The sequence below is a fragment of the Panthera pardus genome, unplaced genomic scaffold (assembly GCF_024362965.1).
Source record: "Panthera pardus isolate Hobbes unplaced genomic scaffold, ASM2436296v1 HiC_scaffold_11, whole genome shotgun sequence".
Taxonomy (NCBI): Eukaryota; Metazoa; Chordata; class Mammalia; order Carnivora; family Felidae; genus Panthera; species Panthera pardus.
The window spans coordinates 1,265,773-1,291,146 of NW_026526666.1; the positions used below are offsets into that span (position 1 = coordinate 1,265,773).

The following is a 25,374-nucleotide window of genomic DNA, read 5'->3' on the forward strand; positions in this document are numbered from 1 at the left end:
GGCAACACAAAAGCAGGAATGACAGAAACTTTGCTACCTCCCAGGTAGGGACTGAGTCCCATACCAGGTGGAAGGGATGAGTGACTTTGTACCTGGGAGGTGAATGGTGGGGCTATCCCTGGGCCCCAAGGGAATAAAACCCAATTCTAGTCTGTCTCTTTTAACCTTCAGAGATGGCATTTACTGGCCTTCTATTCCCAGAAGATTGTTTAGGAGAAGATGGAGGTGCTAGAAACATAGGTTCCCTGGGTTCCATCTGACCTGTTGTAAAGGCCTCTAAAAAGTGAGGTAAAGAAAACACCAGCTTCAGCCTCTAAATTCTAAAATTAAAATGGTTTCTTCATAAAACAGACCTCCAAATAAGCCAGGAAAAAGAATGAGAAGTCAAGGATTTTGGTATAGATATATCATTTTAATATTTAATTTAAAATAAAATCAAGGCTGGATTCATTCGGGGGAAAATATCTAATTTGCAGAATAGAAGTTTTGTTGTTTTTTTTTTAATCGTGAAATTATAAGTCATTAGTGAAAACAGCCTTCTCCCTCCCCCAGGCTCCTTACAGAGCCTGCTTAGGAAATTAGAGAGGTGAATCATCTCCCTTACCTCTTCCCCACCAGGGCTGGGCTCTCCCCAGGACCCAAGGGAGGAATAAATCCTCCATTGCCTCTTCTCATTTCTACCAAGAGTCAGTCTTTAGCCCTAGGCAGGAAGCCCTGTATCAGGTTCAAGCTCCTGAGATAATGAGGGTCCCTTGGTTCCCTACTAAGGTTGGGCACATCTGGGTCAGAGAAACCACAAGGAAGACCTTTGCTTTTCAGACTCATGTAGGCAGTTATCAGGGTTCCCAGATGCAACCCCCTTATGAACACATGCATAGTCACAGAGGGAGAGGAGGAAAGATGGAAACCCTGAGCAGAACCAAGCCCCACCACCTTATCATGGCCCTACCAAAGTCCCTCCCCCAGGGCAGCTCTCTAGACCATTCACTGGGGCAGCAGGAAAGGCTGAGGGCCCTGTTTGGGGAAAGGTTGGCCCTTGGAGAGGTATGAATGTGTGGGTATAGAAGGCAAGAAGAACATCCTTATCTCCTCACCCTGGCTAAGGCACCAAAAGGAAAGAAGGAAGGTAGGAATGGTGAAGATGGGAGGGGAGAACAGATCCCTTGGATCCACTGGCTTAGGAAAGACAAAATACATGGGAGTGGAGAGAGGTGGGGACTACCATATAGGTCCCACGACTGTGCAAAGAGAAGCATCCAAGAACTGGGTAGAGCCACACTAGTGTGTACATTACCCATAATGTTCCTTCCACCCTGCTCCAGAGTTGGAGGAAAACATGTTGCAGGGGTCGAGGGAGCAGAACTGCAAAAGGTATTTTTCCCTGAGCCTGAAGGTTAAGGGCTAAAGAAATAAAGCTTTATATACATGGCAACATCTATTCCTTCCTATCCTGCTCAATCCTCTTTGGTCCATATGCTGACCATCCTGTTGCTATGAGGGAGAAGAGGGAGGGTCGGCACTTAAAGGAAGGGCTCAGTTGGCCTAAAATACCCACTACTCCAGAGGAGAGGGAAAGCCCATGCACCAGCTTAGTGCTAATGACTTTTTTATCACCATCACTCACACCCCTCCCAGTCTTAGGGCTGAATAATTGGGTGTCCCCCTCTCTCCCCACAGGAATGAGGAATCTGAGGCTTAGCAGGGCAGAGTAGGATGGCAGGGCAGGCCTCAAGTGTGGTTTCTGGTCCCCTGTGGACCCAAGCTAACAGGAACTGGTCTGCAGGTTGCTCTCCGTGAGCAGTGATGCAATGGAGGATGGGTCGTAGACACTGTCAAATTCCTCATCTGAACTCAGCCCTTCATGCTGGGTTGACTCAGCAGCTGACCGGGAGGCTTTGCGCCTGAGTCAGAGAGAGGAATACTTGTAAGGGAGGGAGACAAAGATTGAGACAGCCACACTTATCATGCTAAGGAAATTCCCAGTTGTTCTAAGGCCTCTAGGTACTCACGAGATCGCCCACCAATCTGAGATCTGGGGAGATGGGATATAGACCAGGGGCTTGGATACTAAAGAATAATCATACAGGCTTCCAGACAGAAGGAGTGACTGCCAAGTACCACCTTAGGGATCCTCCTCCCTATCCAGGAGACCCCATTCCCTTCCTGCACCACAACCCCGAATGAGCAGGGGTCAGAAAAGCAGCCATTACCAGGAGTCCTTCTCAAGGGTTTTGATCCGGGCTTGGAGCTGTTCATTGGCCTCATGCTGCTCCTCCAGCTCACGCTGGGCCTTCTTCCTCAGGCCATCGAGTCGCTCAATTTCCTCTTCTGCTTCATCCACCTGCCGCTTCAAAGCCTTCACCCTCAGGCTTAGCTGGACAGGATACCAAGTCCCCACATTAGAAAAGCATCTGCTGCTACCGTGGGCTGGGACCCTCCCCTGTAGCAATTCTGACAAGGGATCATTGCCCTAGAAAAATGCTATGGCCATGGGCAAGTTCCCTAACTTTACAGGTTTGCTTGGGGGGATGAAATGAGTTCATACATGTAGAACACTTAGAAAGAGAACCTAGCACATCACAGGCACTCGATGCATGTGCTACTGTGACTGCTCTGATCCAATCCCTCCAGTCTCATCTCCACCCTTATACAAGGAGAGTCGAAGCTGGGAAGACCTCTGAGATAGGTCCTCCCCTGGCCTTCAAGCAAATGCTCCATACATGCTTGCCATATGGTTGCTTGGCCCTGGCTGCCCTCCTTACCTGGTCCTTCTGGTCATTGACATGCTGCCGCTCGTCATCAATTTGAATGGACAGCTCTTTAACCCTCCGCTCCAGTTTTTGGTTGGTGGACTGCAAAGCTGTCTTCTCCCTAAGAGGGTGTGGAAGGGGGTGTCTATGGCTGTCACCATTTCTAAAGGAACACCAGCTTGGCCCCTTCTGGCCTCCGTGAGCTCTTCTCAGTCACATCACACTGGAAAGGATCCAGGGCAGATCCAAAGAACCAGGAGAGAAGAGGTCATTCATATTTCAGAAGGCCTGCAACTCTCTTGCTCTTTACCAAGGAAAAAAGTTCCCCCTAAATTTCAGGCCAGGTTGGCCATGTCTGAAGTGCAAGATGGAGGGAACCTCAGAGGAGAAAAGCCCAGAAGGAGAGAAGAAGGGCTCACGTCACCTCTCTTCAGCTTGCAGCCGCTCCTGCAACTCCCGATTCTGGGACTCAAGATGAGAGAGGCTGGCATTGGGCTTCTGGAAGCCTTCTGAGCTAGCCAACCGGCTCTTCAAGTCCTTGTTCTAAAAGGGGCAGAAAATCTTCACAGTCACATTCCACTTCCAACCCCTCCTATGGCCATTTCACCTGCCTCCTGGGGTCTGTCCCCAAGACTCCCCACTCCCCAGCTCACCTGTCTCTCCAGGGAGATTTTGTCACACTCCAGGTCCTGTCGAGCTGACCTCTCCTGCATGAGCTCTGTCCTCAGCTGGTCCACCTGGTGGGAAGGGGTGAGAGGAGCCAGATTTGGGGAGCGCTCACAATGAACTAGGCAGCTGAACCACATGAAGCAGAGTAAACTGCAGGATGCTCTCTGAATCCCCACAATTCTCAGGCGACTAAAAAATCAGCCTTTTCATATGGGACGAGCCACAGAATTTAAACAGGGCCTCCTCCATCACACCAGGAATTAGCATTCCTTCTGAATGGAAGTAGCCTGGATTCAGGGCAGAGAGTAATCTCAGGCCACCAGGATTCCTTCTTCCACTCAAATCCCTGGATTCTTTCCACCCGTCCTGAAGCAGAGGAGACCCTGAAGTAGCACCAGCCATGCACAGATTCTGCAGCCAGAATTCTCCAGATTATGAAACATGGGAGGGTGGAGGTGTTTTTGAGAGGGCCGAGAGGTTCTGTAGTCAGGGATGGATGCAGGGGACGGGTAAGGAAGGGCTTACCTGGTCCCGGCCACGATTCACGCGTTCCGTCAGCAGCTCCACAGTGCTCCTCTCCTCATCTAACTCTGCTTCCAGCCGAGAGACTTTTTCCTGTGGCAGAGGAACAACAGGTTCTTTCTGCCCCACATGCTGGACACCAGGATACCAAACCCAACCAGGACTCTCTCAAGGCCCCGCCTCCACAGACCTGTCTCACATGTCCCCATAAGCAGCTGGTCCTTGCCCCTGCCCAGAGCCACCATAAAGCTATCACCCTCTGCTGACCAGGCATGGCATCAAGGGAAAGAAGGAGAGGGCACCTGCTCTAGCCTTGGTCTCCTGGCAAGATGACAAACCCCAGAATCTATTCCTCACTGGGGTACCCCTGTTTCCCTAATGGGAAAGCAGACAGAAAGCAAAGTGCCCGAGCCAAGGCTGGGATGGAGAGAGTCAGAAACCAAAGTGCCAGGGTACAGACTAAGGAAGCATGCTCAAGCCAGGCAGTCCCATGTAGATACTAAGGGTATGGTCTCTGGAGCCAAACCGCCTGGGTCTGAAAATCAGATTCCTAGCAGAGGGGCCATGGCTAAGTTGCTTACCCTCTCTGTGTGTCAGCTTCCCTCAACAATAAAATGGAGAAAACAAGACCACCTATCCCACAGGGTTATTTATCCTCAAGATTAAATAAGTCTGAAGTGCCCAGCACATAGCATAATATGTGTTTGCTGCTGTTATTGTCTTGTTATTATTATTATTGCCAAATATGGCAACCTGAGAGCACTATTGCCTCTAAAGAGGAGCCACTGCTATCCTCCAGCCAACTGCTGCCATGCAGATAACTCAGGATCAGAAGCTCGCTGCTACAGAATTTTCCAAACGTATAAACGAAGCCAGAGGTTTTATGTGACGTGTACATTTCTAAACACTGGCAATTAATTCAAAGCCATTTAAAACACTGCAGTCAGGGGCACCGGACTGGCTTGCACAGAGAGCATGCAACTCTTGATCTCAGGAGTTGGGAGGTGGAGCCCCACGCTGGGTATAGAGACCCCTTAGAAACAACAACAACAAAAAAAAATATTAAAAAAAAATTCTCTTTAAAAATGTTTAACAACAACAACAACAAAAGAAAACACGAAAGGAAACAAAATGAATACCACCTTAGTCAAACTCCATCAGCAGTGGGCTACCAGCTTTCGATCCCTAGCATAGAAAGGGGGCTTGGGGCGCCTGGGTGGCGCAGTCGGTTAAGCGTCCGACTTCAGCCAGGTCACGATCTCGCGGTCCGTGAGTTCGAGCCCCGCGTCAGGCTCTGGGCTGATGGCTCAGAGCCTGGAGCCTGTTTCCGATTCTGTGTCTCCCTCTCTCTCTGCCCCTCCCCCGTTCATGCTCTGTCTCTCTCTGTCCCAAAAATAAATAAAAAAACGTTGAAAAAAAAAATTTTTTTTTTAAAAAGAAAGGGGGCTTGGTGTGTCCCGGCTCCTTTCCCCACAGAAGTCCCAGCTCCAGGACCTGGACACCCCTCCCCTACCCCCACCCCCCCATGTCATTACCTCAAGACCCTTGAGTTGCCGGGTCCTGTCATCCTGGGAGCGCTTTTTGTTCTCTGCCTCCTGCTCCAGCCCCTGCAGTTTCTGGGCCAGCAGCTCCTTGTCCAGCTGGGCCGTGTCGCGGTCAGCCTGGGATGCCTGCAGGGCCTGTCGCAGCCTGTGGGTCTGGACAGAAGGAAAAATGGAACAGCCCGGAGAAGTAAGGTGGGGACTCAGGGGTGGGAGCAGTCCGCCCCTGCGGAGAGAAATGTTTCATCACTGATGTTCTTTAGAACCTCCAGAGCAGGTGATAATCAAAAGCAGGCTGACTTTTAGTTTGTTTTCTTTTCTTTGAAGATCTGGTGGGTTTTATTCAACCATTCAGGGATCCGGGCAACATCCTATCTAGCCGGCAGAAAGGAGCTCCTGGTCCGTTTTCTTTATTGTTTTAACGCCCTACAGAAGTTAGAATCACCTAAGTGGTTTTTAGAAAACTCGTCCCGGGTCCTGGCCCTAGGGGTTATGATTTAAGTGATACGAGCTGCAGCTTGGGTATTGGGATTTTAGGTATTTTAACAAAAAAGGTTTAATGTCATGACAAAACACAAGTTTATAACACATTGTTTCTGTAAAAGATTGTGAAGCATTAAAACTAGCAATCATATTTACATTTTTTTTAAGGTTTATCTATTCTTGAGAGAAACAGAGCACAAGTGGGGGAGGGGCAGAGAGAGAGGGAGACACAGAATCCCAAGTAGGCTGCAGGCTCTGAGCTGTCAGCATACACCCCAATGCAGGCCTTGAACTCCTGAACTGTGAGATCATGACCTGAGCCGAAGTCAGACGCTCAACCAACTGAGCCACCCAGGCGCCCCTACAACTATCAATCATATTTAAAGCATCTACTGTACGTCAAACATGCCTCTGTATTGATACCATACTTCCACTAACATTGCAGTGTTGAAATTTTTTTGGTACCGGGATCTTTTTTTTTTAATCTCCCCAGATGATTCTAATGTGCAGCAGTTTAAATATTGCTCTACAGGGGCGCCCAGGGGGCTCAGCAGTCAGAGAGTCTGACTCTTGATCTCAGCTCAGGTCATGATCCCAGGGTTGTAGGATGGAGCCCCGCGTTGGACTCCTCACTGAGCCTGGAGTCTGCTTGAGATTCTCTCTCTCTTCCCTGCCCCATCCCCCACTCACACTCTCTCTCACCCTGTTTCTCTCTAAAATAAAAAAAATTAGAGTTAAAAAAAAGTCACTGCTCTACAGACAAGGCACCTCCTATCATTATTGGTACCTAGAGTGGACAACTCCCTACCTCACTATGTCACTCTAAGTGGTTAGACCTAAACCGGGGTCCCAGGATCCCTTGGCCCCAGGTTTAGTTAAGAGGCAATGACCTGCAAACCAAGGACATTGGGAGAGTTCCCACCCTCCTGCCATTTCTGCCCCTACCTCGTCCTGAAGCCGGCTCAGCCCCCCAGAGCTCTTCTCAGCCTCACTGGCCCACTCCTTGGCCTGGCGCTGGGCATCTGCCACCTCCCGCCGGGCCTTCTCCTTGTAATCCTCCAGCTGGGCCTGGAGCTGCTGCAGGGCCTGCTTAGAGTCATTTCCAATCTGCTCCAGCTGAGATGCAAAGAAAACAGCCTTTCAGCACTGCACCTCTGTCCCTTCTCTGGGCCCAAACACCCCAGACCCTCCTTCCTGCCGAAGCAGCCCTCCATTGCTCTCCCCTGGGCCCTAGGTCCCTAGAGTGGCTAGTAGTAATATACAGATTGCCTGGCTTCAAATCCTGGCTCTACCACTTACTAGCTGTGTGACCACAGCTCGTCCTCTCTGGGTCTCAGTTCCCCATCTGTAAAATGGGAAAATAATAGTACCTACATCACAAAGTTGTGAGAATTATGATAGCTAATTATGTAAAGTACTTACAACAGTGTCTGACACAGAGTAAACCTAATTGACCATATTTCAACAAACCCAAGAGGCCAATGATTACAAGATATACGACTAAGAAAGAAAAATCTGCCATTTGAACTGTAACATCCCATCAAAATTATACAACGCAAATCAACTTCAGAGTACATTTTAGAGCTGACGAAATATATTAGGTGTTTGCTCTAGCTTTACAAAGAGATTAGGAGAGAACCTTACCTGAAAAAAAGTTATTTATTTCTTTTTTTTCCTTCTTCCTTGCCCTCCCCCGAATATAAAATCCCACCCACGAAAATTCCTGTATTTAGGTCTTAAAGACATCTGGGGAGGGATTATAGAGCTTTCCTTTCCCTACCCCAAATAGAAAATTCTACTAATGAAGATTGTTATGTTCAGGTCTTAAAGATGTCTCAGGGAGAATCCCAGGAGACATTCTCCAAGGATCAAGACCACAATGAAATGGGACATAGAGGGGAGGTCGAGGGCACAGAGAAAGAGTAGAAAGGACACCCTCTCTGAACATTTGGCCTTGGCCTCCCCAGCAATGAACTTGAGGAAAGCAAAACCACACATTCTGACCTCCTCCCCTGCTCAGGCAAGCTTCTGAAAGAGCTGCGCCTCTTCCTAAGAGCCTGGGCCACCCCGCGCCGCACCTCCTTGTTCAGCTGGCACACAGTCTTATCCAGCAGGCGCTTCTGTTCCTCCAGCTCAGCCTTGCCCCGCCGGAGCGCCTCCCGCTGCTTCCCCTCCTCCTCCAAGGCCCGTTTCAGGGCCTGCTGCTCCTGCCCCAGGCGGGCCAGCCCCCGCTGGGCCTCCTCCAGCCGGGCCTCCAGTGCCCGCTTGGCAGCTGCCAGGCTCCCCTCCTCCTCCTGAGCTGTGTTCAGGGCCTCCTCAAGCCTCGTTTTCTCTGCCTGGGAGAGGGAAAGCCATTTGGAGAGGAGTAGATAGGAGGGAAGAAAAAGAGGTTTATGAAAAAGGTGGGTAATGCAAACGGGCTCAGAGGAACCAGCAAAGGAATTAAGACACAGAGGACAAGCACAGGGTGAGAGATAAGAGACAAAAATACTAGTACAAAGGCCAAGACATTCATACCAAAGCACACTCCAGAAAATAAACCTAACTTTAACAGAGGGTTGTTGGGAAGGCAAAAACCAGCATGCTCGGGGCAAAAGAAAACTGGTAGCTGAGGATTTTGCTAGGGAGTGTTTAGCCAGGGGTGAGGGGAGAGAGGGCCAGGAGGAAGCCTCCAAGGTGGGCAGAAGCACTGACCTCTAGCCGCTGCACCCTGTCGCGAAGCCTCGCCTCCGCCACTTCCCCACCCTCCGCCAAGCCTCGGGCCTCCTTCAGCTGCTGCTCCAGACCCAAGATGCGCCGTCGGAATTCGTCATTTTCCTCCTGGGTCTCCCGAAGCGTCGTTTCCACTGCTGCCCGCCGCTGCCCCAGCACCTCCACCTCTGCCTCTGCTGCCTTCTGAGCCTGCGGCCAGTTGGGGGAGTGGCAGCTCAGACCCCAGGGCTCAAGGCCACCGACCATCACCAAGAAAGCCACCCCAAAGAGAGCCCACAAGAGCCAGATTTCAACAGTGGTAGTGCCCCCTGAGAACCCCACCCCTACGGAGACGTGGTGTGTGCCATCAGGTGCAGCCCTGCCTCCCCCTGCCAACCCCTGGCTGCTTTTCACCGCACACTTATGACCAAGGATCTGGTCTGTACATACCCAGGGTAGGTAATTTCCTCGCCCTCTGGCTCCTCAGCCCTCCAGACCCCTCAGCCTCCACCTCCTAAGCCCTGTGCCCACTCCCCTTGCCTTGGAAGCCTCTTCACAGTCCTGTCTCAGCTGCTGGAGGGTCTTTTGCAGCTGGAGGTTCTGCTGTTCCAGTTCCCGGCCTCGATCAACCTCAACCCTCAGCTGTTTCTCCAACTCCCGCTCTCGGTGACGCCCAGCCACCTCCTGGCTTTGCTGCTCTTCCCTTAGCTCTTTAAGTTCCTGCTGTGTCCGGCGCAGCTCCTAGAAGGGAAGGGGAATGGTGACAGGGCAGAGAGAGCCACCCTTGGATAGGACACTGTGTAGCAACCAGGACTCTCATACATTGCTGGGGGAACGTAAGACGGTGTGGCCGCTTGGCCGAGTGGCTTGGCAGTTTCTCAAAAAGTTGACCCATTAATCCCATTCTTAGGTATATATCCAAGAGCACTGAAAACATTTTTTGGGAAAACATGTTATATGACTGTTCATAGCAGCATTATTTCATGAGAGCTAAAAATATAGAAATGACCCAAATGTCCATCAATTGGCAAATAGATAAACAAAATGTGGTATATCCACATAGAATATTATTCAGCCATAAAAAGTAATGAAGTACTGACACTTGCTACAACATGGGTAAACCTTAAAAGACATTATGCTAGGTGAAAGAAACCAGACATGCAATGTATATGTATATGATTTGTAATGTATATGATTTGCCAGAAGAGGCAAATTCATAGTGGCAGAAAATGGATTAGTGGCTGCCAAGGGCTGGGGCAAGTGACTGGATATGGGGTTCGTTTTTGAGGTGATGAAAATGTTCTGTAACTAGATAGTAATATGGTTGTATAACTTTGTGTACACACTAAAAACTACTATGCTATACACTTTAAAAGGTGAATTCTATGGTATGTGAAATAAATCTCCATAAAAAAAATTACATGGAATAGATGAGGGTGTGAACAAAACAGGATTGGCTGTTTCAAAAACAAAAGAAAATATACTGAAAACCAAAAAATGCAACACAATAAATAGTGGGGCTGCTTTTATTTCTTTTTTATTTAAAAAAAAAATCTTAAGGTTTATTTATTTTGAGAGAGAGAGAGCACAAGTGGGGGGGGGGGGGAGGGAGAGGGGAGAGAGAAAATCCCAAGAAGGCTCCATGCTATCAGCACAGAGCCCAATGTGGGGTTCAGTTTCACAAACTGTGAGATCATGACCTAAGACAAAACCAAGAGTCAGACACTTAACCAAGTGAGCTACCCAGGCGCCCCTACTTCTTTTTTAAAAAATTAAAATATTGGGGCACCTGGCTGGCCCAGTCAGCAGAGCATGTGACTCTTGATCTTGGGGGTTGTAAATTTGAGCCCCACAGTGGGTACAGAGATTATTTCAAAATAAAAATCTTTAAAAAAATTAGGAGAGGTGGGAGAAAAAAATTAAAATATGAACTCTGGTTCTAGTTCTTTAGCTGTTACTTCTGAAATTCAGAAATTACCATAATTAGGCTGAAAGGTTATATAATATATTGTGAGTTTTCAATGTAAGACACTAACAAAACTACAAAGGAAAAGAAAAACAGGGGCGCATGGGTGGCTCAGTCGGTTCAGCATTGACTCCTGGTTTTAGTTCAGGTCATGAACTTGCAGGCTGTGGGTTTGAGCCCTGCGTCAGCCTCTTCACTGACAGTATAGAGACTGCCTGGGATTCTCTCTCTCTCCCTCTCTCTCTGCCCCTCCCCCACTCGCTCTCTCTGTCTCTCTCTGCCTCTCAAAATAAATAAATAAACTTTAAAAAATTGAAAAAAAAAGAAAAACAGCACAGTGTATGGTCTACATTGGACAAGGTCTGTTTTCCTAATGTATATACTTTGTTATTGATTAAGTACAGATAAAACATACTTCACATATGAGTAAGTGAAGCTCTGGTTATTACTTTTTAGCTTTTTAGCTTTATCTAGCATGATCAATGAACTGAGATTGTCCAGAGGAATTATGTAGACTAATATAGCAAATAGACTTCAGACTATCCTTAATTTTTGTTAACTTCATATTAATACAGTAAAAATTTAAGAGCACTTTTCATTTCACAGCCACCGAAGTATATTTGGTTTTGGTTTATTATGTTTTTCTCTACCAAATATGTGTGTAAGCTCAGACTTTTATTTACCTGGAAAAGCATCACAACTATACTTCTTTACTCTAATATGGTTACTTTGGTTAAAATTAGGCAGTCTTACGGTAAAGGCATGATACACAAGCATTGATCAATTAATACTTGTTAAGTAAGCACCAACTACATATCAAGCATAGTGCATCAAAGATTATAAACCTAGAAGAATCTTCAGGAGGCCATAAATGCCAGTTCTCTATACTAGCAAAAATATTTTCTAAGTTTCTAAATCATCCAAAATAATTACTTGCTTTCTTGTCCTTCATAAACTAATACAAAGAATATGAAGAAATTATTTATATTTACTTCAATTTGGTGACTTTATCATTTATAAAACATCCGTGCATGATAAAACATCTAATTCCCTTGGTCTGGATGCTATACTCTCTAAGCAGCCTTCAAATTACAACTTGGCTTCCCAAGTAGGCCAGCATGCCATGCCAATACAAGTATTCCAGTCTGTGTGACAACATTTCACATTACGAGTTAATAAGCTGGCATTCTAACTATAAATGTTTGTTTCATAGATGTAGGTAAAGAGTCCATATCCCACCCCCCCCACCCCCCACTGCTCCAAAACAGAGCAACTCTTGCTATCTGACCAAACTCCAAGCTTGCAAAAATGACCCTGAAGTTTCACAAATCCATCTAAATGCTGCTCCCCATGAGGTCTCTTGGGAGGTAGCCAGCAGCCACCAATCTGGCCACCAAAAGTCCTTTACATTAGAAACCTGTATATCTAATGAGAGCAGCCAGGCTGGATCAGAATGTGTGGGGCAGAGATACGGCCAAACAGGTCCTAAAAACCAAGCACATAGGAGGCAGCCACAACAGTGTAGAGGCCCGGTCAGTGTCTGCCAGCCCAACCTGCCCTTCCACACTCCAATTCCAAGTGCTTGCTTTCTTTCTTTCTTTCTTTCTTTCTTTCTTTCTTTCTTTCTTTCTTTCTTTCTTTCTTTTTCTTTCATCTCTGAACCCAATATGGGACTCAAACTCACAATCCTGAGATCAAGAGTCCCATACTCCACCAACTAAGCCACCCAGGCACCCCTCCAAGTACCTTCCTGAGCTCCTCCATTTGGCGAGTGTCTGCAGCACCAGCCCGAGCCTGCCCTAATTCCCTTTGCAAGACCTCCATCTTGTCCCCAAGCTCCTCTTCCATTTCCTCCTTCTCCATCCGCAGCTGCAGGAGTCTGAGCCCAGTCAGGTGAATGAAAAGGGAAAAGGAACAAGTTCAGACCACCTGCCTAGGAGAGGTTAGCAGGACAATGCAAACCACCTCCCCAGGGGCCAGGAGCCTGGGCACCCACTGTCAGCAGAGTGAAGGGCACAGCAGGGGTAGAAAGGAAGCAGGATGTAGGAATCATGGATAAGCATTCCCGGGAAAGAGGCAAAGTTCTCACTCCTGCTTGGTGGCTCTAAGCTCCTCCTTGTTCTTCTGGAACATGCTCTGCCAATGCCCTGTCTCCTCTGATGTCTCCTCCAGCTCTCTCTGCAGTTCCCGCACGAGGGTTGACATCTTCTGCCTTTCAGCCTCTAATGCAGCATGATCCTAGAGAAGGGGAGAGTTGGGGGCCAGGAGGCTCAGAGGGAAAAATGCACTTCAGATCAAAGTGTAAGTGTGTAGAAAGGAGGCTTGGGCACACAGGGCACCACACCAGCTGCACACCCTTGTCCCCCAGCGGTGCCTGATGTGATGCTAGCAGAAAGCTCTTCCCAAGCCACAGTCCACCCCACTGTTGTTTAGATGAAGCCCCCCCTTCCCCCCAGTTATTTCCCCATGGGACTTGGGTCACACACCCTCACGATACTCCTGCCCTGCACTCCCTCTCTCTGCCCTTGCAGGTTTCCTGGCCAAGGTTTTCACTACACCTCACATGTATCTTTTAGAAGGAGTTGCAGTTACAACTAGAAAAGTCTCAAAATACCAAGGCCTCACGGCAGCCCCTCTTGGGGCGGGGAGTGCCCACTTCTGGTGGCCCCTGCTCTGGCCACATGCCTGGGTTGCGTCTTGCATACTCCGGCGAAGCTGCTCCGTGTCTCGCTGGTACTGCTGCCGGACCTGTTCCACCTCCTGGTCACGGGAAGCCACCTCATCCTTCAGGGCCCCCTTCAGGGCTGTCAGCTCCCGCTCCCGCAGCCTCAGCTGCTCCTCTACCCGCTGTTTGCCCTCCAAGACCGCTTCCAGAAGCTCCCGGGTCTCTAGCAGGTCCTGGGGAAATGAGGGTGGAAGTACAGGGGTGACTGTAATAGGATCTGCCTTGCTATTCATTCAATCAGCCGATCAGATACACTGACTGAGCACCTTGTACATGTTAGACTCAGTACCAGGTGTGAGGGGCCTCTGAGATGCCTATTTAGGAAAAAGGAAACTCACCATTCTGGGATCTAACCCCAGCCCACCTTTGAGTCTGTCTGAAAGCACGCTAAGGGGTACCTGTAATCAGCTACCTACTGCCCATGCGTTGGGGAAAGTGTGAGTGAGCAGATTTGAAGGTGCTCCAGATGACAGGAAGAAGAGGCAGGGGGAGCCATCCTGCCCCCACCTTCATTAGCGCCTCCTTAGCAGGCTCCGGCCCCTGGGCCTGCTTCAGCTTGTCCTGCAGCTCTATCACTTGGGTCTCCAGCCTGTGTCGTACCCTTTCACCCTGGTCCACAAGGAGCTTCATGTTCTGGAGCCTAATAACAATAGATAACGTTATCAAGCTAGGTGTCAGCCAGCTTTCTAAATACTTTATGTGTATCGTTTCATTTAAACCTCCTTAAAGTCTCTGTTCAAATCTTAATGAGGCCTCCACTGTGCCTCCACCATTCGGCCCACCGATCTGCTTTAACCTTTCTACTTATCACCTTCTCCCATGCTGCAAATGTACTTACCTAATATGTTCTTTATTTACGGTCTGCCCTGTTTCCCACTAGAAGCTCTGCTTCTGGAGAGCAGTGCTCCTCATCTGAACGGTTCGCTGATGTACCCTAGGAATCTAGATCACTGCCTGCCACACAGTATTCACGGCAAAACATGTGCTGAATGAACAATCCTGTGAGGTAGGTACTATTATTAACCCATTCTACAGATTTAGAGCCTGAAGCAGAGAGGCAAATCCAGGTAACCCAACTCAGACACCACCACCATGACCAATAACGTAAAGAGAAAGGTCCTATCTTTAAACTGTCTCTGTCTGCTTTTAGAGACTTCCCCCTGTCTCTCTCACCCAGGGGCAACCTCCATCTGGCCTTGGTCCCCAAACAGCCCCACGTGCATACTCGGCGGCACTCACTCTCTGGTGCTCTGCTGGGCCTCCCCTTTCCTCCTCTCCAGCAGTTCCTGCAGTTGGCTGCACTCTTCTGCCTTTTCCTCCAGCTGCCGCTCCAGCCCAACCCGGGAGGGTTCTAGCTTCTGTCGCTTCTGGAAAAGGCAAGGAGAGAAAAACAGGTGGAGAGTAGGAAAAACCTCTCAGAAGGATGAGGAGTAATGGGAACGTCTAACATTTAATGACACTCCCCAAATGACAGGCGCTGTACTAGGGACCCTGTGCTTATTATCTGCATTTAATACTTTTCACAAGCCTTGGGACTTGCGATGGTTTAAAGTACATCCACTAATTCCTCGACATTCCTTTCAAAAGGTGAAGCCTCAGGGTGCCTGGGTGGCTCAGTCGGTTGAGCATCCAACTTCAGCTCAGGTCATGATCTCGCGGTCCGTGAGTTCGAGCCCCGCGTCGGGCTCTGTGCTGACAGCTCAGAGCCTAGAGCCTGGAGCCTGTTTCAGATTCTGTGTCTCCCTCTCTCTGACCCTCCCCCGTTCATGCTCTGTCTCTCTCTGTCTCAAAAATAAATAAACATTAAAAAAACAAAAAATTTTTTTAAAAAAAGGTGAAGCCTCTTCCCTGGAGTATGGGCTGGACTTGAGGACTCTCTTCTCTTTTTTTTTAATGTTTATTTATTTTTGACAGAGAGAGAGAGAGACAGAGCATGAACAGGGAATGGGCAGAGAGAGGGAGACATAGAATCCGAAGCAGGCTCCAGGCTCTGAGCTGTCAGCACAGAGCCCAGCGTGGGGCTTGAACCCACAGACAGTGAGATCATGACCTGAGTTGAAGTTGGACGCTCAACCGACCAAGCCACCCAGGCACTCTGAGGACTCTCTTCTAACAAACAGAAAAGGAAGACGTGATGTGTAGCTTCTGAGACCAGGTCCTAAAAAGGCATTGCAGCCTCCAATCCTTACCCTCTCTCTTAATCATTCACTCTGAGGAAAGGTAGCTGCCATATTGGACGCTCAAGTGGCCCCATGAAGAGGTCCGCATGGCAAGGAGGTGAAGCCTCCAACCAACACCCACTGTCTTCTCATGACTAGCCCCAGCCAATACCTTGCCAGGAAATTCATAATAGACCCTGAGGCAGAACTACCCAGCTCAGCTGCTTCCAGATTCTGGGCCCTCAGACACCAGAAGATGATTATTTCAAGCTGTTAAGTTTTGAGGTAATTTGTTACACAGCCATAGGTAAGTAATACAGTACAATTATTATTCCCACTTTACAGTTAAGGAAAGAGTGGCTTTGAACATTTAAAGAACCTGCCTAAGGTCAGGGTAACAGCCAACAAGTTAAGGTATCAGGATTTGAACTCAGTTTGACTCCACAGCTGACCACTTAACCAGGACACTATACTGCTTTCCAGGAAACAAGGGGTATTAAAATCCAACACTTACTGAGCACCAACTACATTCAGGGCAATACCCTGAGAGGTAGAAGCAGTCTATATTTTTTTAATACATAACCTTTAGCATAAGACTGACCTGAATTTTCAAATTCTTCTCTGCAACTTACTGTCTTGAACAACACACTTAACCTCTCTGATCTTCAGTTTTCTCATCATGAAAGGGTTCACAATACCTACCTTACGAGATCCCTATAATTACGACGCATTGCCTGGGACAGTACCTACTACAAGAAGTTATCCTCAATAAATGACAGCTATTGCATACTGCCATCATTATAATGTCAATGGAAAGGATTCAGGTAAGTAATCTGCTCAAGGCATACACAGCCAGTGCGCAGCAAAGCCGGGACAGGAACTTCCAAAGGAAACGGGTGGAAGGTGGTCAGAGCCCTGATGACTGCACCCCTGTCCCTAAGCTCCAGAGAACCCCAGACGTCCTTGGCGGGCCCAGCACACACTCTTGCCTCTGGTGTCACAGAACACACGAATGCTTGTTCCATTGCTTGGAAGAGCAGCCCAGGCCCCGGTTTCTCCCGTGTCCCGCATTCCCCCTGCGTCTCCAATCTCCCCTCACCTTCACCTCTTCATCCAGCTTTTGCTGTAGCTCCTCCACTTTTCGGGTGAGTTCCCCCTGCCCGCCCAGGGCCTTAGTGGAACCAGAAGGCATCTGCCAGGGATATGGTGGGAAGGGATGAGTCCACATCCAGACCCCAGTTCCCAAAGGCCCTAGCCCTGTCCACCCCCCACCCCCACCCCCCCCCCCAGGAAGCAGCCACTCACCACCAGGGGCTGCATCTGTTCCAGCACCAAACTGACCTTCCTCTTCACAGACGTTTCGCTTTCTGAACTTCTGGAGGATGAAAGAACAGAAGCAAAGCTTAAGGGAGGGAAGAGGCAGCAGAGATGAGGGAAAGGGGAGCTAAGGGCAAGGAAGATGGGGAACGAAACTAGAAGGAGGAGCAGGGAAGTATGTGACTGCCCTGCTGGGAGGGCCCCCACGCACCCCTCCCTCAGGATGCTGTAGATGGCGGCCTTCAGGTGGTCCACACTGCCTGGTGGAGCAGCCTCCTGCTGGTCTCGGAGCAGGTCTGGAGTTGACTTGAACTGCAAAACATAAACCCAGAGAAATAGGAAGATTAAGCCAGGAGCGTGTGTGGCGTTCAGATGGCGCAGCAGCGGCAGGTGGGAGACGGGGCCCTCCACTACGATGAACAAGCCTGAAGTGGGGAAAAGAGGAGACTGCTGAGGTCTGAGCAGGAAGCCCAGGAGACATCTGAGCAGAGTATGCCTCTCACTACTGCCACAAGCCACATTTTCCTTGACAAGCAGACCTCAACCAGCTGTGAACTGTGTCACAAGTTATCTGTCACTAATGATAGTTCAGGTCTAGAATTTGTAAATGAGTTACTTTTAAAACAGGCTTAACTGCGTCTGCACGAAGTTGCTCCCCGACTCACTTGCACTCCTGAGTGGGAGACAAAGCCGGGAGTTGTGACAGGAGCACTGGGTGCTGCTTCGATTACCAGGCCCGCCTTACTTACTCTGCAGACCTAGCAAAAGCTAGTGGCCGAGCACAGTTAATTGCCAGGCAGTAATAAGTAACTCTCATGCTTGTGAAGGCTGACTTCATAGTTCGTTCCATTTTCATGAGAATATCATCTGTTTAGTAGAAGGATATAGTGGAGGACAAAAGTAGAAACCTTCTGCCTTTAGCTATTTGAATCAGCAATGGGTCCTGCAGCTAGTGGGTCAGGAAGCAGAAGCCACAGGGAACTGGGGTCTGACCTGTAGTATGCCAGGGTCCTGGACTCTCCCCTGTGGCTCCTCAAAACTCTGAAGAACCCAGTCCTGGGTCTGACGGGAACGGCTAAAGCCACCAAGTGGGCTCTGGCTCTGGACCGACTGTTTGGAGCTGCCCATGTGACTGTCATGCTTTGTGCTAGGGGCCCAGTGGTTGGGGGACCGACGCTCCCGTTCCTCAAGGGTGTCCCGTGGGAGCCGGTTGTCCAGGCTTTGGCTCCGCTTGCGCTGTTCGGGGGGCAGTGTCCGCATGCGCCGGCCAGTCCGGCCCCGGGTCTGCCCCCCATGGTGGCTGTCAAACTTGTTGATAAGAGAGTCCACTGAAGACAGGGGAGCGGTGTCGATGGTCTCTGCGGAAGCTCCTTGAGGGGCCAGTTCCAGCAGGCTGGTGCTCCGGGTGCTCGGACTCACAGGGGCAGGGCCTGCCAGTGAAGCCTGGGAGCGGGATCGGAGCAGCCTTCCGTTCCAGTGGTCCCCAGACTCCTCATCAGACACGCTGCCTTGTGAGCGTGCAGGAAACTCCTTGGCGTGAGAGTAGGAGTGCTCCGGGGGTTCCGAGTTGGAGCTCAGAGCTCCCAGAGCCCCTCTGTTGTTGGCCCCCTTGATCTGGACTCCAAAGGAGTCACTGCCTTGCTCCCCACTGTTGAGCACCACAAAGGGCTGCCCAGCAATGCCCTGCACACGCACAGCCACCCCATAGGTACTGGCTCTCGCATCCTTAGCTGGACGTCGCCCACCACGACGTAGGGTGCCCATCTCTGCATCCCCTGCTGGCTCTGTGATGAACCGAATCTGGACTCCATGGTCTACAGGTCCCCGGGGCTCAGCCATGGTGGATGCCGGCTCCATGAAAAAAGGGGTCCTAGAAAATCAAGAAAAGAGTTTAGGCTGAGAGACTGGAAGTAGAAACACTTGTCCAGCTTTTGTGGGGCTCATTGCCTTGTCATTTCTTCTATATGCAACAGTGGTTCTCACATTTCATCTGAGCAGCAGAAGTACCTCAAGGGCCTATGAAAACACAGACTATTGGACCCTATCCCCAGAGTTTCTGATTCAGTATGTCTGGATTTGCCATTTCTAACAAGTTCCCAGATGATACTGATACATCTGGTCCAGATTCCAGATTTTGAGACCCACTGACTTAGAAGAATCCATTTCCTCTAATACAGTCCTAGTGAGCTTGGCTTTGTCAAGAGTTTAATGATTGCTTGACCTTCGCACATACACATATACCATGATGTGCTTCCTCCAACCCCAAACCCTACCTAACAGATACCTCTATCCTAATGGATAAAAGGGGCCCTCCACTCCCAGAGCTCATTTAAAGTACGGAAGACCCGGGGTGCCTGAGTGGCTCAGTCGGTTGGGCGGCCGACTTCGGCTCGGGTCATGATCTCGCGGTTCCGTGAGTTCGAGCCCCGCGTCGGGCTCTGTGCTGACAGCTCAGAGCCTGGAGCCTGTTTCGGATTCTGTGTCTCCCTCTCTCTGACCCTCCCCCATTCATGCTCTGTCTCTCTGTGTCTCATAAATAAACGTTAAAAAAAAAAAATATTAAAAAAAAAAAAACAAAAAAACTTTGAGCTTGCTAATATTTAAAATAAATAAATAAATAAAATAAATAAATAAATAAATAAAGTACGGAAGACCCATAAGGTATGCCCCTCCCATTTCTGGGAGAATAGCAGAGATGCCTCTGGGTTGAGGGAACTGAGGGCTGAGTGAGGAAAGAGATGGGAGAGTAACTAGGTTTCTACTGCGTGTCTGTTTGTCCTTTTTAAGTCTGGAACCATGTAAATGTATTGCTTATTCAAAAAAAGATTTAAGTAACATTTAGGAGTTCCAGTCCAAGGGGCCCTAGGTTAGGCAGAGTTGTCCCACCAGAGGGCCAGAGTGAAGACCACCCATGGGCCAACTCCTCAGGTCCACATTAGCCTAAGATTAGAGTCAGCAAAATGGAATGTATTCTAGGTACGCTCTGGCTCCAGCAACTGGGGAGGGCAGGTTCTCCTTCAAGCAAATAAAAACTCCAGCTTCCCCAGCCCTGCGACTAATCTCTACTGGAGACTGGCACCACACTGGAGGCGGGGCATCGAATGTGCCAGACAGACACACAAATGTACCCAGCCCAATCTCCCAGTGGAGCCCTGGGCCAAGGAAAGTTGGCAAGGCCCCCCTTCAGGGACTGTAGATATGCTAGGAAGCCCAGGAAACTGGGGGTGAGTGGGGAAGGGAGTGGCCTAGCTCCAGGTGAGAAAGGGCTTGGTGGGAAGAACATTCCTAGCATTCCCAGCCCTTCCCCTCCAGGGAGGGAAGGAGCCCTTACAGGCAATAGTTCTTCACCGTTTTGGTTCTGAGACCCCATTGGAGGGAACAATGAAAGCAATGCCCCTACACCCCCCAGGAAATAGTCCACAGAGTCTCAAGAGTTTCATGAACACCTCAAAGCTACCCTGAACTAAAGGAGCCCACTCAGGCATCTGGGAGGACTTCAACCTACCTCAGATACTCCAAACAAACAGAAGGACATTTAGTTGGCTGGGTCCTTTGTTAGAATCAAGTAAGAGATGGGACCGGAAAAGAAGCTACAAGGGGTCAGTTCTACAATACCGTTCATCTAATAGAAAAGGAAATGGGGTGCCTAGGTGGCTCAGTCAGTTGGGCATCTGACTTCAGCCTAGGTCATGATCTCGCAGTCTGTGAGTTCAAGCCCCTCATCAGGCTCTGTGCTGACAGCTCGGAGCCTGGAACCTGCTTCAGATTCTGTGTCTCCCTCTCTCTCTGCCCCTCCCCTGCTCATGCTCTGTCTCTCTCTCTCTCTGTCAAAAATAAGTAAACATTAAAAAAAAAATTTTTTTTTTTTAAAGAAAAGGAACCCAGGAATATATGAATGAATATATTCATTTGATATTATATAACCATGAGCAAATCATAATTTTTCTGAGCCTCAGTTTCTTCATCTGTAAAACAGGTATAATAATAACACCTCATAAGGTAATATCTGTAAGAATTAAACAATAATTACATGTGTAAAAATTTTTATCAAGTTTGGGGTGCCTGGGTAGTTCAGTCAGTTAAGTGCCCAGCTCTTGATTTTGGCTCACATCACAACCTCTCAGTTCATTGGTTCGAGTCCCATGTCAGGCTCTGCGCTCAGTGGGAGCCTGCTTGGGATTCTCTCTCTCCCCCTCTCTCTCTGTCCCTCCTCGTGCTCTCTCTCTCTCTCCCTCCCCTCCCTCCCTCTCTCTCAAAATAAATGAATGGAAAAAAAAAATTTTTTATCAAGTTCTACACTTCAGATTTTTGCATTTTATTTACTCTACTTTATTTATTTATTCCACTTTAATAAAAAGAGGGAAAATGACAAGATATGAAACATGAAACATACCTAGCAGTGTATGCCTGTCACAAAGCTGACAACAAATGTTACCCAGTGTACATGCTGTTCCTTCCACCAAGACCTTCCTGGCTTCACCTGCTTCACAGAAGAATGTCACTTCCTCAGAGCCTTTCCCAACCAGACCCTCCCACAAACTAGGTCAGAACCATGTTATATGCTCTATAGTCATCCTTCAATGAATTTGCCTCAGGTTTTTTTTTTTTTTTTTTGGTTTTTTTTTTTGAGAGAGAAAGAGAATGAGAGCATGGCGGGGGTGGGGGGGGGGGGGGGTGGGTTGCGGAGCAGAGAGAGAGGGAAAGAGAATCCCAAGCAGGCTCCACCTACAGAGCAGAGCCCAATGTGGAGCTCGATCTCGATCTCATGAACTGTGAGACCATGACCCGAGCCAAAATCAAGAGTCAGATGCTTAACTAACACCCAGGTGCCCATCAGTTGTTTTTTGTTTTTAAAGATTTTATTTTTGGGGCATGTGGGGGGCTCAGTCAGTTGAGCATAAAAAAAATGATTGTGATTCTCTTTCCTTCTCTCTCCCTCTAAAATAAAATATTTTTAAATTAATTATGTTAAAAAATATTTTATTTGTAAGGAATCTCTACACTCAAAGTGAGGCTCGAACTTACGACCCAAGAACAAGAGTTGCATGCGCTACTGACTGAGCCAGCCAGGTGCCCCTGCCTCAGTTTATTTTTCTATATTTATTAGGGTGATGATTTGTTTCCTGTCTGTCTCCTCCACTGGATTATAAACTCCTGGAGGGCAAAGATCATGGCTCTCAGCTGACTCCGGTGGCCCCAGGGCCTGGTGACATGGTGCACATCAATAAATATTTGTTAAAGGTCGTATCCTAGACCAAGGCAGACTCTCACAGCAGTAGGGAGATTTGCCCAAGGGTCCCTCACAGCCATTTCTCATTTGCCCTGGTGACAGGACCTCTTCCTAGCCTGGACTCCCTGCCCCATTCGATCATAATTTTGGAACCAGATGTGCCTAGACTGCCAGCTCTCAGAAGTCACATGATTTATTCATAATGCAGCTCGACTCTGTCAGTACATCTACTGATCTTCCAGATCCGGGTCAAGGAGCTCCCAGGCTAGGCCCACAGAGCGCCCAGCCCCTCACCCACACAAGAGCACCAAGTCATGCAGAGGCAGCGCTGAACGTGCCCCTGGTCCCAGTGACTCCTTAACCTCAACCAAGTGTTAGACCCAGGACAGGTGGGTCAGGGGCCAGCGGGACTGAAGTGATCTTTGGGGTGGGTCGAAAAGCAGGGCTTTAAATAATTCAACACGGAAAACCCGAAACCTATCCGCCTTCAGTTACAGAGGACAGTGGGGCGTGGCCAGGGGAGCCAGCCGGCTCCAAGGTCTTAGGTAAGCCCCAGAGGCAGGTAAACAGCCATCTAGTGCCAAGCAACATGGAGTACAGAGCCTTCCCTCTCATTGCCTGCCCCTGTTTTTCCCTCCTCTGGCATGTGCCCAGGACACTCCTCACCAAATGTACTCTGGGAAGAGCCCAGGCCACAAGTTAAGTCAGCTTCATCTGTCTGCCTCTGCCATTCCTGCCCGGAAGGAGGGGGAGGATACCCTGCACCTGTACCAGACAGGCACTTCTCCCTGAGTTACTCATTAGCTTGCCCTGCCCCAAATCTGTCACCTCTGGCCCAGCCATAAGCATCTGGCTTCCAACTAGGAGTGACATTCTCTCGACTTCTGGCAAGAAGTGGGGGGTGGGGAGGTTTGGGGTGTGCAGAGGAAGAACTGACACACACACAGAGCCAAGCAACATGCTAGACATACCCAACTGGCAGATTTAGAAGGTGGAAGAATGAAAGGTATGGAGATTAGACTCTCCTCAGAGGTAACGAGGGAAGCAAATGGTCAAAACAGAATAGGACAGCTCAGTGACCTTGATCAATGGCTATTTTCTCAGAAAGAATTACAAAGACAATAAGGGTCTACGTGGATCAAAAAGAACCACCTCAAGTGGACCCCTGGCTCAGTCCACTGAAAAAGCTGAAACCTGAGAGCCAGGCTAGAGCAGCTTAGCCAGCGGAGGAAAAAACACAATGACAAACTGGGCCCTGCAAACTGGCTGGACTGGTTTGAGAGGCAAGGGGAAGGGGAGGGCCAGAAGGATTCCACTGGCAGCTCATAAAGCAGACCAGAGAAACTCCACACCACAGAGGACAAGGGGCAAAACCATGGGCAGGGACTGTCCAGCCTAGATGCCAAGGCCAAGGCTCTGAAGGAGGAGGCATAAGGTAGAGAGGGAACAGGAAGGAACAGAGGCACAAAGAACCTGGTGAGTGTCAGACCAGTGCGTGACAGGAAGACTCAGCGTCCCTTACCCCTCCCTCTCAAGTTCCCAAAGTTGCATTCCTGATCCCACATGTGCCTTGGCCAACTCCTTGGCCCTTAGTTCTCCCCTCCCCAGCATGAAAAACAGCAGCCTTACCCTCTCCTCACCTCCCACCAGGCTGATAGCAGGCAGATCAGCCTGGGGAAAGAAGAAAGGGTTCTAGGAAACCAGAATCCTCTTAGAATCCGGGAAATCTCTGCATTATCAGTTTTCTAGAACCAGCCCCCCACTCCCAAATATCAAGGATGACAGAAGAGGTGCAGAGGCACGTGTCAGCAGCCTGTGGATAACACAGCAGTTGCAATTATTTCCCAATTACATCTTTCCTCCGGCAGGGCATCAAAGGGGCCAACCTAAGATTGGCTCTGGTTCCTTTACCTGCCTAAGGCAAGGAAATCTGCCTCAGAAGTCTCGTCTGGGCCCCAATGTGCACCTCTCATGCAGCCTGGAGACTTAGAGGTGCTACTCCCTTAGTCTTGTGGTTTCCTACAGAGTCCTGCCTACGGCCCACACCAATGGTGCCTACTGCCAGTCTGACAGCCTTCATGTCTGGGAGTCAGGGATGCACAGTAGGGTTTCAAGGAGTTAACGTGGGCTCTGCTGGGAGGCAGCAGGGAAATTGGTTAGGTGCGGAAACCTCACCCAGTGGCCCCATTGAGAACCACAGATGAAAGTATGTGTGCTTGGGGGGGTGTTTGACATTAGCCCCCAGGAAGGGGCCCCATAAGAAAGTGTTTCTACATATTTTGTAGGCCTAGAGACCTATGCTTCCTCATATCCCTCTCTTGGAGAGCACTCTCTCAAGAGGAAGACAAAATTCTCCCAGGCATGAAGGCAAAGGGGGATAGGAACTGAAAGGCTTCACACTTCTCAAGGAGATGGGGGTGCCGTCTTGTTCTACTGCTCAGCGTCTTCACCTAGAGGTGAATGGTTAGAGCGAGACCGCACACCTCAAAGCCAGAAGGGAGGTGACAGCGCCAGCTCAGAAGGGCAGTGCGGGGTGGGGGCAGCTCAGGGAAAGAGCACCTCTGGGCGCCTTCCCCCTTACGTCTCTGAGCCCAGGCGGCAGCCCAGGCGTCCCCAGCTGAGACTAACTCCTTCCCCCGAACGCCGCGGACTCCGAGAGAAATTCTGCAGCCAGGACGACGTCTGACCTCCAGAGAGAACCAGGCCCTGCTACTCTCTCACGTTCTGGGGGCAGCCTTGGCCCCAGGTGCCCCTCCGCTGGCACAGTCCCAGGCACCTGCTCAGGTGCCCCTCCGCTGGCACAGTCCCAGGCACCTGCTCAGGTGCTCCTCCCCTGGCACAGTCCCAGGCACCTGGACCTAGCACCGGAGAGCAGCAGCCCGCTCGTCATCGGTACTCCCACCCCAGCTTCACGTCCCCTCCTCCTCTCTCCATTCAGCACCTGTACCCTGTGAGAGGGGACCCCAGGTCGCCTCGCGCCCCGCCCCTCAGGGCTTGCCCCCCCGGCGTCCACTCACCCCAGCCGGGCTCGGCGCTCCCGGGCTCCGGCAGAGCTGCACGCGCGGCTCGCCAGCCCTCCCCCTCAGGCCCTCGGCGCTCCCTCTGTCCTCCCCCCTACACCCGGCGCCACCAACCTGTTACTCCCCTCCGGAGCTCCACCCGCATTGGCCGTCACCACCCGCCCCGCCTTTCCCTTCCTCTGGTTGGTCCTTTTCCCGCGGGGGGCGGGGCCGTTCGCCCTAGGCACCCCGACCGGGGGTCGCGGGCCGGGGTGGGAGCGCCGGGTCACGTGGGCCGGCGGGCGGGTTGGGGGGCGGTGCA

General features: G+C 49.9%; 1 protein-coding gene across 2 annotated transcripts; it reads right to left on the reverse strand.

The window, feature by feature from the left end:
• Positions 1 to 391: 391 nt before the first annotated feature.
• Positions 392 to 25,182, reverse strand: CGN (cingulin). 2 transcript variants are annotated; one of them, XM_053889554.1, is made up of 21 exons: positions 25,071 to 25,182; positions 17,817 to 18,693; positions 17,035 to 17,135; positions 16,812 to 16,881; positions 16,606 to 16,698; positions 14,587 to 14,714; positions 13,855 to 13,987; positions 13,308 to 13,520; positions 12,712 to 12,860; positions 12,369 to 12,501; positions 9,197 to 9,397; positions 8,660 to 8,866; positions 8,044 to 8,301; positions 6,911 to 7,081; positions 5,477 to 5,638; positions 3,945 to 4,034; positions 3,404 to 3,487; positions 3,175 to 3,293; positions 2,763 to 2,871; positions 2,211 to 2,374; positions 392 to 1,901 (listed from the first exon to the last, which is right to left on the reverse strand). In XM_053889554.1, the coding sequence occupies exons 2-21, from the start codon at positions 18,678 to 18,680 to the stop codon at positions 1,763 to 1,765; spliced, it is 3,588 nt and encodes a 1,195-aa protein (XP_053745529.1). In that variant the 5' UTR covers positions 18,681 to 18,693; positions 25,071 to 25,182; the 3' UTR covers positions 392 to 1,762. The 2 variants fall into 2 exon arrangements, with proteins under 2 accessions (XP_053745529.1, XP_053745532.1); XM_053889557.1 differs by lacking the exon at positions 16,606 to 16,698.
• Between the last annotated feature and the right edge of the window lie 192 nt (positions 25,183 to 25,374).